Source organism: Aulonocara stuartgranti (assembly GCF_965226115.1).
Source record: "Aulonocara stuartgranti genome assembly, chromosome: 10".
NCBI lineage: Eukaryota > Metazoa > Chordata > Actinopteri > Cichliformes > Cichlidae > Aulonocara > Aulonocara stuartgranti.
Window position 1 is genome coordinate 22,072,919 of NC_138946.1, and position 15,569 is coordinate 22,088,487.

At 40.6% G+C, this 15,569-nt stretch overlaps 1 protein-coding gene across 9 annotated transcripts in view; it reads right to left on the minus strand.

Annotated features, from left to right (window-relative positions):
* Positions 1-784: 784 nt before the first annotated feature.
* The window catches only part of gucy2d (guanylate cyclase 2D, retinal), a 29,104-nt gene continuing 14,319 nt past the window's right edge, over positions 785-15,569 (minus strand). For 5 of the 9 annotated variants that reach the window (XM_082548951.1, XM_082548949.1, XM_082548948.1 and 2 more), the window contains 19 exons: positions 13,121-13,170; positions 10,641-11,641; positions 10,121-10,422; positions 9,623-9,995; positions 9,441-9,525; positions 9,256-9,370; positions 8,989-9,108; positions 8,799-8,879; positions 8,481-8,657; positions 8,244-8,397; positions 7,992-8,141; positions 7,708-7,856; positions 7,463-7,626; positions 6,762-6,954; positions 5,205-5,379; positions 4,287-4,385; positions 3,562-3,656; positions 3,384-3,466; positions 785-3,223 (listed from right to left, as the gene is read on the minus strand). In XM_082548951.1, the coding sequence (XP_082405077.1) occupies positions 3,139-3,223; positions 3,384-3,466; positions 3,562-3,656; positions 4,287-4,385; positions 5,205-5,379; positions 6,762-6,954; positions 7,463-7,626; positions 7,708-7,856; positions 7,992-8,141; positions 8,244-8,397; positions 8,481-8,657; positions 8,799-8,879; positions 8,989-9,108; positions 9,256-9,370; positions 9,441-9,525; positions 9,623-9,995; positions 10,121-10,422; positions 10,641-11,505 (3,465 nt within the window). In that variant the 5' untranslated portion in view covers positions 11,506-11,641; positions 13,121-13,170 and the 3' untranslated portion in view covers positions 785-3,138. Of the gene's footprint in view, positions 3,224-3,383; positions 3,467-3,561; positions 3,657-4,286; positions 4,386-5,204; positions 5,380-6,761; positions 6,955-7,462; positions 7,627-7,707; positions 7,857-7,991; positions 8,142-8,243; positions 8,398-8,480; positions 8,658-8,798; positions 8,880-8,988; positions 9,109-9,255; positions 9,371-9,440; positions 9,526-9,622; positions 9,996-10,120; positions 10,423-10,640; positions 11,642-13,120; positions 13,171-13,221; positions 13,676-15,569 lie in introns of those variants that run through there. The other 4 variants (XM_082548954.1, XM_082548953.1, XM_082548955.1 and 1 more) reach the window with 4 other exon arrangements.

The following is a 15,569-nucleotide window of genomic DNA, read 5'->3' on the forward strand; positions in this document are numbered from 1 at the left end:
GGTAGTTTTTTTAATATAATTATTATTATGATGCATAAATACGGAGATAATGCAGAAATACTAATGTATAAAGCATAAACTGATTTCTATCCAAGCAGTAAATCAACTATAATAAATAGCAGTTCAGAAAGATTCTGTCTCATGCTGTAGATGATAGTCTGTAGTTAAATCTGAGGGGTGTGATTGCACCAAAAAGTGCCAAAAAAGGTTTGGCACAGCAACCTGTCAACATGTTCTCATAGCAGCCCTTGTTAGTGGCAGTAGAAAGAATTGCTTTTGAGCTGTCATTGTCCTCGGGGACAATTCCTGGTAGCGGCGCAGACACAGTCTGTTCTTAAATTTGTTTACAATGTGCAGGGTATTGCATAGAAGTTGCATTATGTAAAGCCTTCCTTACATTTTCATTTGATTGTTCCACTACAGAATAAAGCAGAGTCACACCAGCCCAAGTAAGGTCAAAGCTTGTTAGCATCACTGGCTCAGCAAAGTGGGGAGTTTCACGACTCACACTGAGCTGCTGCATTTTCTTAAATAAGCGTAGTTGTAATGTAGCTCGTGGTTTAATGCTCCATCAGCACTGCTTCAAACCTTATACCCTTAAAACATGCATGAACAGATTTCACAGCTTCAACCCACCTGTGATTTATATTGTGATTTACTGTTTTTTTACTGAATTTTATTGGCTCATTTCAAAAGCATATTGCAGTGTAGCGTCAGGGCATCATCTGGGAAAATATCCGCGACACACTCAGCAGTAGGCAGACAAACATAAGAAGACACAATCTTCACTAAAACACATTTTATTTACAGAAACACAGTGATATCACTTTGAAAATGAACAATACAGTGCATTCAGTATTGATGAGATCTATGTGTTTGGCAAATTGTTTAAAAAAAAGGAGTAGGTCTTACCTATAGGCCTACCACAGAATTAAATGAAAGAAAGAAATATTCAGACCACTTTCCCCATGTTTGTCCTCTTGATTCGGGACCTTCCAGGTTGTCTTCATCTGGGGTTTAATCACGCCTGGAAAGGGTGCTAAACACTTAATGGTGTGAAAGACTACACCACAAGCAACCTGATAATCAAGTCATCAGACCTCTGTTTTTTTGTCCATATGCTGAGCTGCTGCGACAAACTGCTGTAGGTTAAAAGTGGCCAGCAGCCAGCTGCCTGCAGCCTGAAAACTGCTTTTAGAGGAAAATCACATCCTCACATTGTCTGCCTATTGTTGCTTCAATATCAGTGCCGTGGCAGACAATTAGCAAGGCGACACAGAGTGAGAGAACAATGTGGCTGCTGGCTTTTTGAATACACCGTGATAAAACCCTCATGTTTTGTTGATATCTCCTGTTGTGTCAGGGGTTTAGGGAACTCGAGCAGGAAACATTTCAAAAATCCCCTAAACCTGCAGGACACAAAGAAAAAATAACTATGTACACATGTACAGTATATACATCCCCAAGCCAAAGACAAGTGACTCAGAGGACTCCACCCTCCTGTTCTCCTATTTTCCTCTTCACATGCATCTGCGATATGTTCTGTAAAACAGGATTCCCTAGGGATGGGCATCGGAGGTGGACGTGCAATCTCAGAGGAACTTTAGATACTGCCGCAGTTTGGAGAGTTCCCAAACAAAAATTCAGACATTTTCCTGCAGAAGATGGCGATACACATGAAAAATCCAAGTCTGTTGAAGCATGTTATTAGAGATCATTTCAGTCAATTGATTCAAACGTTCTGTGCATCAGTGCAGAACACACATACTGTATTAAATAAGGTCTTCCTATTACTGTCTTGTTAAGACCCCGTTGAACACGCAGCACGTTCAGTCATGCATGCAGCGTGTTTCAGTAATAGGCTGCATGCAGTGTTAGTGCACTGTTAGTGACAAATGGTTTGGGCCTTACATCCTTTATGTTTTGATAGAAAATGTCAACATAGTGTAAAGCAGTTCACATTTAATTAGAAAGAACACACAGCTAATGTAGTCTCACAAAGAAAAGAGAGTATTACAGCGAGAGAAGCATAACGCCGATGCGCATGATAAAGAAGAATAGAATAAAGAAGTATTTGTTATTAAGTGGTGTGTTTGATGAATTTTTAAATTTACTGTTTTCAAAACTTAAAAAAGCAAACACAAAAAATATTAATTTTTTTGATTAATATTGCGAATTACAGTCATTTACTTACATTCACAAACAGAAAAGAATAATTTAAGTGGTCGAATCATTTCAGTTCAGATCAGAATTTTTTTGTTTTAAATGAGTTTTTGTCAGATTTCTAAAAATATTTATGCTTACTTGCATAAATAAATTTGTTAAGCACTGCATATTGTTGATATCCAGCTAGAAACAAACAGGCCACAGATGTAAATCAAATTTTTAAAGACCAAGTGGCCAAAGAGGAATTGTGTTTATTTTTTAGATATATTTTAATAAAACTATAAAATATTAAATCCACCATGTTTTAATGTATATATAGATTTTGATCACTTTTGGGTGGCATGGCTTCTTCCATCATCTGTAAACAACACTGCCGCTACAAAAGCAAAATCAGAGCTACCCTCGACCTGAGCTCCGAATGTGCTATCCAGGTTTGCAGCTGAAATTGCTATAAAAATGTATTAATGTTTTCATTCTGTGCTGTTGTGACAGGGTTAATGCCTCTAAAGTGAGTCCAGTGTAGACACCATTATAGCTGAGATGAATAATCAGGCAGTAATAGCTTCCACCATTAAGGTGTTTATGACAGCATCCCTCCAGAATCTCTATAAAGCACGTGGTTCAGTACAAATACATACAGTACAGTACACCAGCATTACACTTAATACTGTAATCATATTTGTAGACACCTTCGTCGTTACGCCTTTCTGTTAGGCAAAATGTGCTGTTCTATAAACCTACACTTTTTGGATATGCAGTGTCACCTTTGTCTATTTTTGGTATAAAACATCCAATAAACATATAAAGCATAGACAGTTTCACCTACTTTTTTCATACAAGAGCAAAGGATTGATTGATGTGATTAATATAGAAATTTTCTTTAGTCTTGTGTGTAGTTGCTGTCAGATATTGCATGTTCAACTTTTCAGTCAATGATCTACCTCTGATCACTTTCCAATGATAAACCACGGGCTAGTTTGTCTTCTTCTGTCGATCCAGGAATTTTTGTCTTCTGTCGGCGGGTATCTCTTCTAAACTGATCACATGAGTGCATTCCCTGTAATAGGAAACACACCTTTTTATGCACCGTAAATTGGAACAAAGAAAACAACAAGCAACTTTGATTGCAGTAACTTTTTCTTTAAAATGATCAAAACGGATTCAGTCGGACAAATTGCATCTATTAACATGTGTAAATGACAGAACCATTCTCTTACCCTGGAAGGTCTCGAGGATCAGGCAGAGGTTTGGTGAAATCCTCTTTACCCACCAACCAATAAGTGGTCTCAATACCTTTTCCCTACAAATAAACAATCATCAGCAATCAGTTGCTAAGAGCACATATCTAATGCTTCAGCAGGTGTAGAGGTTAGCGTCCCTTTTCATTTTATTTACCTTTAACTCTGTCAGGCCTCTGACATCAATTTTATATCCAAGGTTCAAGCTCTTCAGGACATCAACTGTGCTTTGGTTGACATGGATTCTGTAAGCTGTGCAAATACAGGTGAAACCTTAGCTTTGGTACAGGTACACAGTTTAATATAAAATCTTGGGCTTGGAGCATTCCTGGGTTTAAAATGACTAAGTCTACAAGACTGGGCAGAAAACAGACTGTTCTTCTGAGGTTAAGCCACTTGGTGGCAGCATATTACCCATCAGTATAATCATGTAGCACATAACTGTTACTTTAGATTAAGTTTGACTGAAACTACCACTGATAAGTTGAATGTGAATGTTTTTCAATACAAATTTTTAATTACAATTATTTACTGAGAACATTATTAAATGAGAGGGTTTTTTTTTTCTAAATTTCCTTTTCTTTTTTCCTTTTTTAAATTACAGGGCATTTACTAAATGTGTGCACCTTGTAGAAGGTTGCCAAGAAAAACTTGGTCATTGACGGCATTTATTCCGAAACTTTAAATTGGCCTCTAATTCTGCTGATAGCCTTAAAGGATTAGGAAGGACTCCTCACTCAAAGCCCTATTTAGCTTCAAGCAGCATGCACACAAATTGAAAGACACCTGACCTCCCTCCCACTATTCCAGCATTAGAAAAAAAGAAAAAGAGAGCGAAAGAAAGAAACATGTGGTTCATACAATCATGCACAAGACACTCACGCAATGCCGTGGACTCCATTCGAGATGCTGTGTTGACAGTGTCTCCAAACAGACAGTACCGAGGCATCGTAAGGCCGACTACTCCTGCTACAACTGGGCCTACAAACAACAGTACATATAGGTTACAAAGACTTCCTCCATAACAATACCTTAAATATTCTTTATACTGGTATGCTTTTAAGCCTTTTTCTCTACAGTTTCAACCCAATATATAAAAATATAGCTCCTGTGCACATAAAGAAAGTCACAGTATAGAATCACAAATCCAGAGTATGCAGTGTGTTAATTGGATGACAGCACTCTAAGTGGATAGTGTTTTACTCTTCCAGGAATAAGCTTCAGACACAGATAAAGGAGGTAAAAATGCCTCCTCGTCATTGCAGCTTTAGTCCCTGTAGTTCTATTTCTCTGAATTCCCTTTGGATTTAATTTGCACGGTTTTACTTTTTACGCATGTATTTGGCTTTTATAAACAGGTGTGTGGATAGATCATTATTGACCTTTTTCTTCAGATTAAATTCTAAACCCAGAATTTTTTTTATAATTATTTATAATAATAATAATTTTTTCTTTCATCCTGTCTCTCTCTTCTCATGGTAGATGGCCGCCCCTCGCTGAGCCTGGTTCTGCTGGAGGTTTCTTCCTGTCAAAAGAGAGTTTTTCCTTCCCACTGTTGCCAAAGTGCTTGCTCATAGGGGGTCATTTGATTGTTGGATTTTCTCTGTAAGTATTATTGTAGGGTCTACCTTAAAAATATAAAGCGCCTTGAGGCATCTGTTGTTGTGATTTGGAGTTGTATAAATAACATTGAATTGAATTTCACAGCACGCCCAGTAAGGAATCTTCGTGAGAAGCTTAAAGCTTAAATCACACATTCAGGGTTTGTCACATCACAGAAAGGATGAACACATTATTTACCACTGTGCAGGCCAACACGTATTCTGATTTTGAGATCAGGCATGTGCCTCGCCTTGAAGGTTCCAATGCAGTGGAGGATGTCAAGAGACATGTTGGCCATTTCAGCTGCATGGCGATTGCCGTTCCTGTTGGGGACCCCTGATGCTACCATGTAGGCATCTCCAATAGTTTCCACCTAGAAGAGAAAAAGAGGAGAGTTGAACACAAACTGATACCATATAAGTCAAAAGTTTGGACACACCCTCTCATTCAGTGTTTTTTCTTTATTTTTACTACTTTCTACATTGTAGACACATCAAATATATGAAGCAAGATATATGGAATTATGTAGCAAAGACAAAATGATAAATAACTCTAAATGTGTCTTATATTTTAGATTCCTCAAAGTAGCCACTCTTTGCTTTGTCAACAGCGCTGCAAACCCTCGGCCTTCTCTCAATAAGCTTCACGATGTAGTCACCTAAAACGGTTTTCACTTCACAGGTGCGCCTTGTCAGGGTTCATTTGTGGAGATTTCTTGCCTTGGGACCATCAGTTGTGTTGTGCAGAAGTACACAGCTGACAACTGTTGGAATTCATATTAAGGTAAGAACCAACCAGCTAAGTAAAGCGAAACGACAGTCCATTATTTTAAGAACTAAAGGTCAGTCAGTTCAGAGCAGTCACAAAAACCATCAAGCACTACGACAAAACTGCCTCTAATGAAGACCGTCCCAGAAAAGGAAGACCAAGAGTCACCTCTGCTGTTGAGGATAAATACATCCGAGTCACCAGCACCTCAGATTAGAGCCCAGATCAATGCCGCACAGAGTTCAAGTAGCGGGCTCATCTCTACATCAACTGCTCAGAGGAGACTGCACGAATCAGGCCTTTATGGTCAAATAGCCGCCAGTCGCCCTAAACCCAATCAAGATGGTTTGGGATGAGATGGACTGCAGAGTAACAGCATGAGGGCCAACAAGTGTTCAGCATCTCTGGGAACAGTAAGCAAAGTAAGCAAAGCATGTCTATTTTGAAGAATCCAAAATATAAAACATGTTTTAACTTATTTCACACTTTTCTTTTCTTCACTACATAATTCATATGTGCTCATTCATAGTTTTGATGCCTTCAGTCAGAATCTACAATGTAAATAGTCATCTAAATAAAGAAAAAACATTAAATGGGAAGGTGTGTCTTTGATGATGATGATTACATATCTCTGGGTAGCTCCTAATTTTTTCCCAAAAGGATGACAATAAAGGAATAACAAAGGAGCTACAGGAAAGAAATGACATGGCTACAATAACACATCAGTTATCAGTTAAATCTATGTCGTTTCTAGTAAACTTTGATTGGTCATTACATAAATATATTCTATATAATACTGTAATATAATATAAAATACTATATATATATATATTACATTTTGTTTTCCAGGACAGATGAAGGAAGCAGCAATGGAGCATAATGGCATGTAACATGGGGAAACGAACCATGGGAGGTGGAGCAAAGGCTCAGCCTGAGTGCAGCTACCTGGGTGACATTTATGTCATGTGTTGGTATTTCAACATTCACCTTGTAGACATCATGCAGCAGAATGATAGCATCAAAAAGTGAGTAGAGGTCATTGAGTAGGTTGACCACCTCAATGGGTTCGCTAAGAGATGAAATGGTGGAGAAGCCCACAATGTCACTGAAGTACAGCGTGATCTGATTGAAATGCTCTGGTTTGACAGGCTTGCCTGTCTTCAGTGCCTGGGCCACAGACCTAAAGGAGAAATGGATAAGTGGAAAATGAAATGTTCAGGACATACAGACGATTACAGACATTCAGCTTTAGTCCTTATTTCTAAAAACATGTGCAAGAACTACGTATCAATATGGAGTCAACAGTTTAATACAGATCTGTTTCTATATGTTCTTTTATGACTATATGACTAAAATAAATTCAGCTTTTTGTTTAATGAGACAACTGAAAAAAATCTCATCTCATAGTTTCTGAGCATTGCTTAATGGTACATTTATTAATGTTTCAACAAATCAGAGAATAACTGGAATACACCTGAGATATTTCTGTATAACTCCACAAATTTGTCTCAAATAATTTCTACAGTGTGCAGCAAGCCTCTGAACCAAGAACTGATCCAGCAACAGCTTGAGGTGTTGACTGATCTGCAAACCCCAGAAGGTAATCATGTTTAAAACTCAATACTTATGGCTATGGAGTCAATACTGTCATGTCTTTCATGTGCTAATGAAAGCTGATGGAAACTCACTTGGGCAACATCTGAGCCACCAGATTGTCAGTCTTCTGCCTCTCCACCTCCAGCTCCTCCGTCCTCTCTCTGATCAGATCCTCTAAGTTGGAGGAGTACTGTTCCAACATGCGCAGCATGGAGTCAATGATGTTGGTTTTCTTTCCCTTGGTGATGCTCTTGAACTGTCACATGGAGAGAAAAACTCAGCTGTGTCCACCTAGCTACAGACTAACATGTGAAAACATACAAACATGTGTTTATACCTGTTTGAAGATATCAGCAAAGGTTGGCCTCCGCTCTGGTTCTTCGCTCCAGGCCTGTTTCATGACCTGTATCACGTCCACCGGGGCCTCCTCCACTGATATGACAGGCCGACACAAAGGCGGAGGCTCCTTGACCTTGTTGATAATCTCTGTCATCATACACATAAACAAAAAACCCGCCCAGGCAGAAACATTAGTGCAAGATTTAGTTTACCCAGTCTTGTCAGCTAACTGTGATTTAAACTGTTAATGAAAAGTACTAAAAGTAGTAGCATATTACTTACCTTTGGGAGGCATGTCCAACATGCAGAAAGGTGCAGAGCGGGAGATGACCTCCTGGCAAACAATGGAGAAACTGTAGACATCACCTGCAAAAGTGCCCCTCCTCCTCTCACTAGAACTTCGCAGCAGCTCAGGAGCCGTCCAAAGTAGATCTTTTTTTTTTTTTATCAAGTGCACAGTTAGTAAAAAATGATACATGCAAACAAAACTTACAATAATAATTATTACGTGGATGTGCATGCGCATGCACTCACCCTCTGGCTTTTCATCTGTGTCAATATTTTGGACAATCCAAATCTCATTGAACCCGTAATCTGTCACCTTCAGCACAAAACGCCCATCTACCACACAGTTACGGGATTTGAGTCGACCGTGGATGATATCGCGATGGTGCAGGTACTTCATACCCTGATGCCAGTTTGTAGAAATGTGTGACAAACATGGTAAAATAAGAAATGAAACACTGACAGATCACCTCATAGATCTCTTACCCGGATCAGATCCGATAACAAGGAAGACTTGAACATCCAGTCGAGACGCACTTCTTCATTGCTGAGCAAATCCTCCAAGCTGCCCCTGGTGCAGTGCTCGATCACAACACCAAAGATCCCAGAGTCGAAGAACAGCCCCAGTAACAGATTGAGGTTCTCGTGCCTCATTTCTCTGAGCTGAGAAGCAAACAGTGGCAATATTAGATATAGTTCACTGTAGCTTTTGCTATCAGGGTGTTAAGGCAAATTCAGATGACCAAATGGTTTCTGGCTACAGTTAAGATTCAGTTATCCATTAAATAACATATTTTCATTTACCTTGACAAAGACATTCTCAGTGCTGTTATAGACGTTTGATACTGATCCAGCAGGGCATTTCTTCAGCCAAACCCAGTCACCCTGGCATTTAAACAAACAACAAAGTCATCGTGACACCAAAAACATCAAAAAGACTTCAGCTTCTAAACATTGTACTGAAGTTTACTGAATGTGAACATCTGACTCTCACCTCAAAAACAGCAATATTCGAGCTGTCTGGCGTGGAGGCCAAGTAGCTACGGCCGGACACTGAGTGGTGAGGCGTCTTCATATCCCCCTGGCTTTTTGCTATACTGTCATCATTTAGCTTCTGCTCACACACAGGGTTCAAAGAGGATGTGTAAACTCAGAGTAAACAATGTGCAGCTTTCATACAGTCCATACTACTGTAGGTATGTAGTGCGTGCATTTCAGAGAGAAGCCAAAGACAGCAGTATTGATTCAGCACAGAACTCACCCGCTTGCTGACTTGGGTATTGATGAAGACCAGGTCATCAAGGGTCAGGACCACCTTGGTCGATCCGCTACTGTGGCCACCACCTCCAAAGCTGAACCCAACTTTGCCATCTCTCCTGAAAAGACCGAAAACAATCATTACATATTTTCCAAGCTACACAAGCCTGAACAAAATCAGATACATACCTGTAGCGAAGAAAGATGTTTACTAAAAATCCAATCAACGAAATGAACATCAGGAAAAGCAAGAAGACAGCAGCCGAATTTATGCCTTGGGAGAGAACCACAAAGATAGTTTGAATGCACTAAAGTCAGCATTGGCTTATTTTTAAATTTGTTTTTAGCAATGGCACTACAAGCACAATCACCTCCAGTACAGGCAAAGTATGGGCTAAACCAGCAGGTTGAGTCTTTGTAGGGAGTGCTCCCTGCAAAATGGATTGAACGGCCGAGATATTTCAAGCCCCCGCTCTTGCTGTCCGTGTGAGAAGCATGAAGCGAATGAGTGGAGTACAGGGTGTTGCCAATGCCGCTGTAGTCCAGGACCACATATTGAGCTTGCATGCCTTCACCGTTCCTGCCAGCCCTCAGGGGCTGATTGAATCCTTCAAACTCAAAGCCACCCTCGCCATCGGCCAGGATCCGACCAGTTACCCAGTGGCCTTCTCTATCGCGGGCCTGCTCAACAGCCATAGCTGTGTAGTACATCATATTGTAGATGGTGCCAAAGAATGGAGAAACCTTAAAGAAGGGACAGCACAGTAGCCATTTAAACTTCAGATTTGTGTCTTTTTCCTATCCTTCGAGATTTGTCTTTTACTTTCTGTCATTTCTTAATGAAGTAGATTCTTATTAGATGTTCTCACCTGCTCTGGGGGAGTGCTGGTACGTATTTCATAGCTGTCCTGTGCTTGTTTGAAGGCCTCGTAGAAATTGCGTTCACCAGAGTCCATGGTGATAGTTAAAACTCCATCAAAGGCTTTCCGGAGCTTGGTGTCATTGCCCAGCATATAGTAGGGTGCATCATTGTAGGGTAGTGAGTAGAGAAGGGTGTCGTAGGGAATGAACACATAGCCACGATCAATCATGCGCATAGCCGAGGCTGTTGTCAGAAGTTGGTACTGGGCTTGGCCACCAATCAGGACTGAGGGCATGCACATGATGACCACTAGAAAAGTAAAGTTTAAAGACAGTTTATAATCCCAATTCATGTGAAATATAGCATGTGCAGGCTTTGTAACTCTATGAGGTCTGATTAGCTTAGTTACTCTACCCTAACCTGAACCCCAACCCTATGTTTTGGAAATTAAAGGAAAAAAAAGAATATTCAGATATCACATCACAGTCGTTTTGTTCAAGTTGAACTGTGTTTTTTTAGCAACTCACCTCTGACCCGGTCTGTCTCCCGCACTTTTGTCAAAGCTGCCCGAGGCCCTTCTTTGTTGTTCTCCATTGTGACCACTGGTTTAACAGGCAGGCCAAGGGCCCTAAGTGAAGAGGCCAGCTCATGCCCTGTGGCTTCCCACAAGTCTGACTCCTCTGAGATTATGGCCACGTGGGCCCACCGAAAAAATCGCAACACTGTAAAAATTACATGAGAGGAGAGTGGCAGTGGCCTCATGAAACTAGGATACATATGTCCTTTATTCATATTGGGTTTGAGGCAGGCCCAGGAAAGATGCCCAAGATCCCACTCTTTGGCGTACAAAGCAGCTGAGGAGCAGTAGCCTGGGTTGGCTGGGCCCAAGTAAGCAGCTGCATAACCTTTCAGCCCAGCAAAGCGAGCCAGGGCACGGGATGACTGGCAGTCCTCATTGATCAGCTTGTAGTCATACCAGTAGCCTTTACTGAGGTAGGTGTTCTTGTTTATGCGGTTGATGGCAAGGCTGGCAGCCAAGTCAGGGAGGGCTTTTGAGTATAGTACGTCACATGTCCAGGGTCCAACTAGAGCCATTGTGAAAGTGGTTGCAGAGGCTTGATGGGGGAAAAATGAGACTATGAGGAAGGGCAAAAGAAGCCAGTTCCTCCACCAGCTCCTGGTGTGTTGCAGGGCAGATGATAGCAGCTGCGGTCTGGATGATAATGACCTTTTTGACAATGATGACGATGCTGAAAAAGATTCAAATCGACTACATCCGCTGAAAGTGTCTGTCCATATATGTTTTTTTCTCCTCCCTTTTATGAAGTTGTGCTGCCATCGCGGGTGGTAGGAGAGGTTGTGCAGACAGCAGGGGTCTATGTGTTGTGCCATTTTCTCACACAGCTGTTTAGATGCTTCACACACAGAAGGCTAGTGGTGGCTGTTTAGCGTGAGAGTTTCTCTGTAAATGGGAATGTCTCCCTCTAGTCCAAAGCTGGACAGGTGACAGCACGACTCCAAGCCATCACTGCCAACGAAAAAAAAGGTGGAAAGCATGAGAAATGTTGTAGAACGACATTTAATCTGATCTGTGTTTGGGTCCTCTGGTTTTAAAATGCATCTATCAACACATAAGCTAGCCTCACATCCCACTGCGATGTTTTATTTAACAGAACATAATGTTGAATCTAATTAGTTATCCATCTGCTTCGGTGATGAAATGGTGCCCAGTGTCCCTGTCCTGTTCCTCTGAGAATTAATGGCATGTGAGTAACAAGCTGATTAGCTCTGCCCAGGCCATGCAGTTCAAATGGCAGATAACACAGAGCTAAATCTGGCCATCTCTTTATTTAGTCTAACTTCCTTTACCCTTCCAAAGTCTTTCATTTCTTGTTTTCTCTGAAATCCAACTTCCTCAAATCAGCTTCTAGAAAAATCTAAAAAAAAAAAAAAAACTAAAAGAAAAACAACAACAAAAAATTTTAAAGTGCAAAGCTTAGCTTAGCAGGCCGTACATAGGTGATTCGGGTTCACCTTTAAGAGACACATAAGCTATTTTCTAATTTTTAACTGGAATTTCTGGCCAATACAAACTGAATTTATTGAAATAAATGTAAAGTATCCTATATAAGTGTTAACACAACTGGAAATTCAATATATATTGCAATTTGATAATTCACATTTTTAGTGGTATTAAGTATGAGCACTGACAGCAGAGCAAAAGGCCTCAGTAGCTTGCTTCTGGTCGGGCTAGAAAACAGTTTGGAAATGTTCCCATACATATTTTTATATACATAAATAAAATATGTATTGGAACATAAATATAAAAGATTTAGTCATCATCTTAACCCTGTAATGTCAAGTGTATCATATTTTATACATGAGTTTTTGAGACCTTTACAGCGTGATTTTAACCCTCACCCATTTATATGTTAAGCAATAAATTCCACAATAAAGGATGAATGTAGAAAAAAATCTTCAAATTAAAGCTCAGACATGCATGCAAAATATTTTTATTTTATTTTTTTATGTGTTGTCTGTTTTTGTCAGAAGATTTAAGAAACACTCCAGCTTCAAACACATATTTTTTTGGGAATTATTTCATGCTTTAAGCTTTAAATGCTAAAAGTGTCAGATTACTTTTAAAAAAAATAAATAAATAAAAATAAAGGTAAATCACAGAGAAGTTAAAACTCTTCTAAATTAGATTTCTTGATAAACAAATGTTAAACTACAAATTTCAGTGTTCTTAGCCTGTCCTAAAGCTAAGTTAAAGCACATGAGTAGCAACCATCAAGGCTCCTGAAAGTGGCTAATGCTGACTTTGGCTTATCAGTTGCTAATATCTTAAGAGGAGCAGGGACTAGAATGTACTAAGCTTGTTCTGATATGCCACTGAAAATTGCATCATTTTATTGAGTTAAATACCCCAAAAGTCTATTTCAAATTCAAAGACAGATCTAGTTTACAAGAGAAAAGTCAGTGCTTGAAATTTCCGTGGCCTCACCTATACAGAAGCGGCTGATGAACACATTCCTTTCATTAATAGTGACCGACCTATGGAAGAGAATTCAATAAAATAAATGTTACAAGAAAATAAATTCTGACCTGGAGCAGTTTTTCTACAAAGGAGCCATGTCAGGGTTGCAGTTTGTCCTTCAGCACCATCCGAGCTCCAGGTGGATTAAGAATACTAAAGCACCCAGCAGGAGCAGTTACCTGTGGTCCTTTGTTGAAAAAAACTACCATATGTAATCCAAAAGTCACGTGAAGTAAAAAGTAAACAAATAAATAAATAAAATCAGCTATCTCCACTTGTACCTAAAGTTCCCAAAGACAATACTGAAAATGACACATATCCACATTTCCAGTAGCTTAGCCTCGCTTTCGTTCTTCCTGTCCCTGGCTTGGATTGGGACCAGTCTGAAAGCACTGAGTAATGGGATGGTGCGTGAGAAGAAGCGCAGCTCTGATCCAGAGTTTGGATTGGCTAAAAATAGACTGGCAGACAGCTGGGGACAGTAACAAGTAAATGGAAGAAAGAAATGGAAGAGTGAGAAGGACTGACAAGCTTTGACTTCTTAACCTTCCTTAGCTTTTAATCCACGGTGTGGAAAGAGAGTGTGTGGGGGGCGGGAGTAGAAGCACATCCAGATGGACAGTCGGACCAATCAGAGCCGGGATGAACTGGTGAGAAAATAGTGCTTCACAATGAGCATGACCAAAAGATGCTCAGATTATATAAGTATATTAAATCAGTCTTAGGTATTAGGAAAGCATAAAGACAAGAGAAGGTATAATATCCCGTGCAGTACTCCTCATACAGTGGGGCAAAAAAGTATTTAGTCAGCCACCGATTGTGCAAGTTCCCCCACTTAAAATGATGACAGAGGTCAGTAATCTGCACCAGAGGTACACTTCAACTGTGAGAGACAGAATGTGAAAAAAAAATCCATGAATTCACATGGTAGGATTTGTAAAGAATTTATTCGTAAATCAGGGTGGAAAATAAGTATTTGGTCAATAACAAAAATACAACTCAATACTTTGTAACATAACCTTTGTTGGCAATAACAGAGGTCAAACGTTTACTATAGGTCTTTACCAGGTTTGCACACACAGTAGCTGGTATTTTGGCCCATTCCTCCATGCAGATCTTCTCGAGAGCAGTGATGTTTTGGGGCTGTCGCCGAGCAACACGGACTTTCAACTCCCGCCACAGATTTTCTATGGGGTTGAGGTCTGGAGACTGGCTAGGCCACTCCAGGACTTTCAAATGCTTCTTACGGAGCCACTCCTTTGTTGCCCGGGCGGTGTGTTTTGGATCATTGTCATGTTGGAAGACCCAGCCTCGTTTCATCTTCAAAGTTCTCACTGATGGAAGGAGGTTTTGGCTCAAAATCTCACGATACATGGCCCCATTCATTCTGTCCTTAACACGGATCAGTCGTCCTGTCCCCTTGGCAGAAAAACAGCCCCATAGCATGATGTTTCCACCCCCATGCTTCACAGTAGGTATGGTGTTCTTGGGATGCAACTCAGTATTCTTCTTCCTCCAAACACGACGAGTTGAGTTTATACCAAAAAGTTCTACTTTGGTTTCATCTGACCACATGACATTCTCCCAATCCTCTGCTGTATCATCCATGTGCTCTCTGGCAAACTTCAGACGGGCCTGGACATGCACTGGCTTCAGCAGCGGAACACGTCTGGCACTGCGGGATTTGATTCCCTGCCGTTGTAGTGTGTTACTGATGGTGACCTTTGTTACTTTGGTCCCAGCTCTCTGCAGGTCATTCACCAGGTCCCCCCGTGTGGTTCTGGGATCTTTGCTCACCGATCTCATGATCATTTTGACCCCACGGGATGAGATCTTGCGTGGAGCCCCAGATCGAGGGAGATTATCAGTGGTCTTGTATGTCTTCCATTTTCTGATGATTGCTCCCACAGTTGATTTTTTCACACCAAGCTGCTTGCCTATTGTAGATTCACTCTTCCCAGTCTGGTGCAGGTCTACAATACTTTTCCTGGTGTCCTTCGAAAGCTCTTTGGCCTTGGCCATGGCGGAGTTTGGAGTCTGACTGTTTGAGGCTGTGGACAGGTGTCTTTTATACAGATGATGAGTTCAAACAGGTGCCATTCATACAGGTAACGAGTGGGGGACAGAAAAGCTTCTTACAGAAGACGTTACAGGTCTGTGAGAGCCAGAGATTTTCCTTGTTTGAGGTGACCAAATACTTATTTTCCACCCTGATTTACGAATAAATTCTTTACAAATCCTACCATGTGAATTCATGGATTTTTTTTTCACATTCTGTCTCTCACAGTTGAAGTGTACCTCTGGTGCAGATTACTGACCTCTGTCATCATTTTAAGTGGGGGAACTTGCACAATCGGTGGCTGACTAAATACTTTTTTGCCCCACTGTACAGGAGACATTTTGTTACCAGAACAGC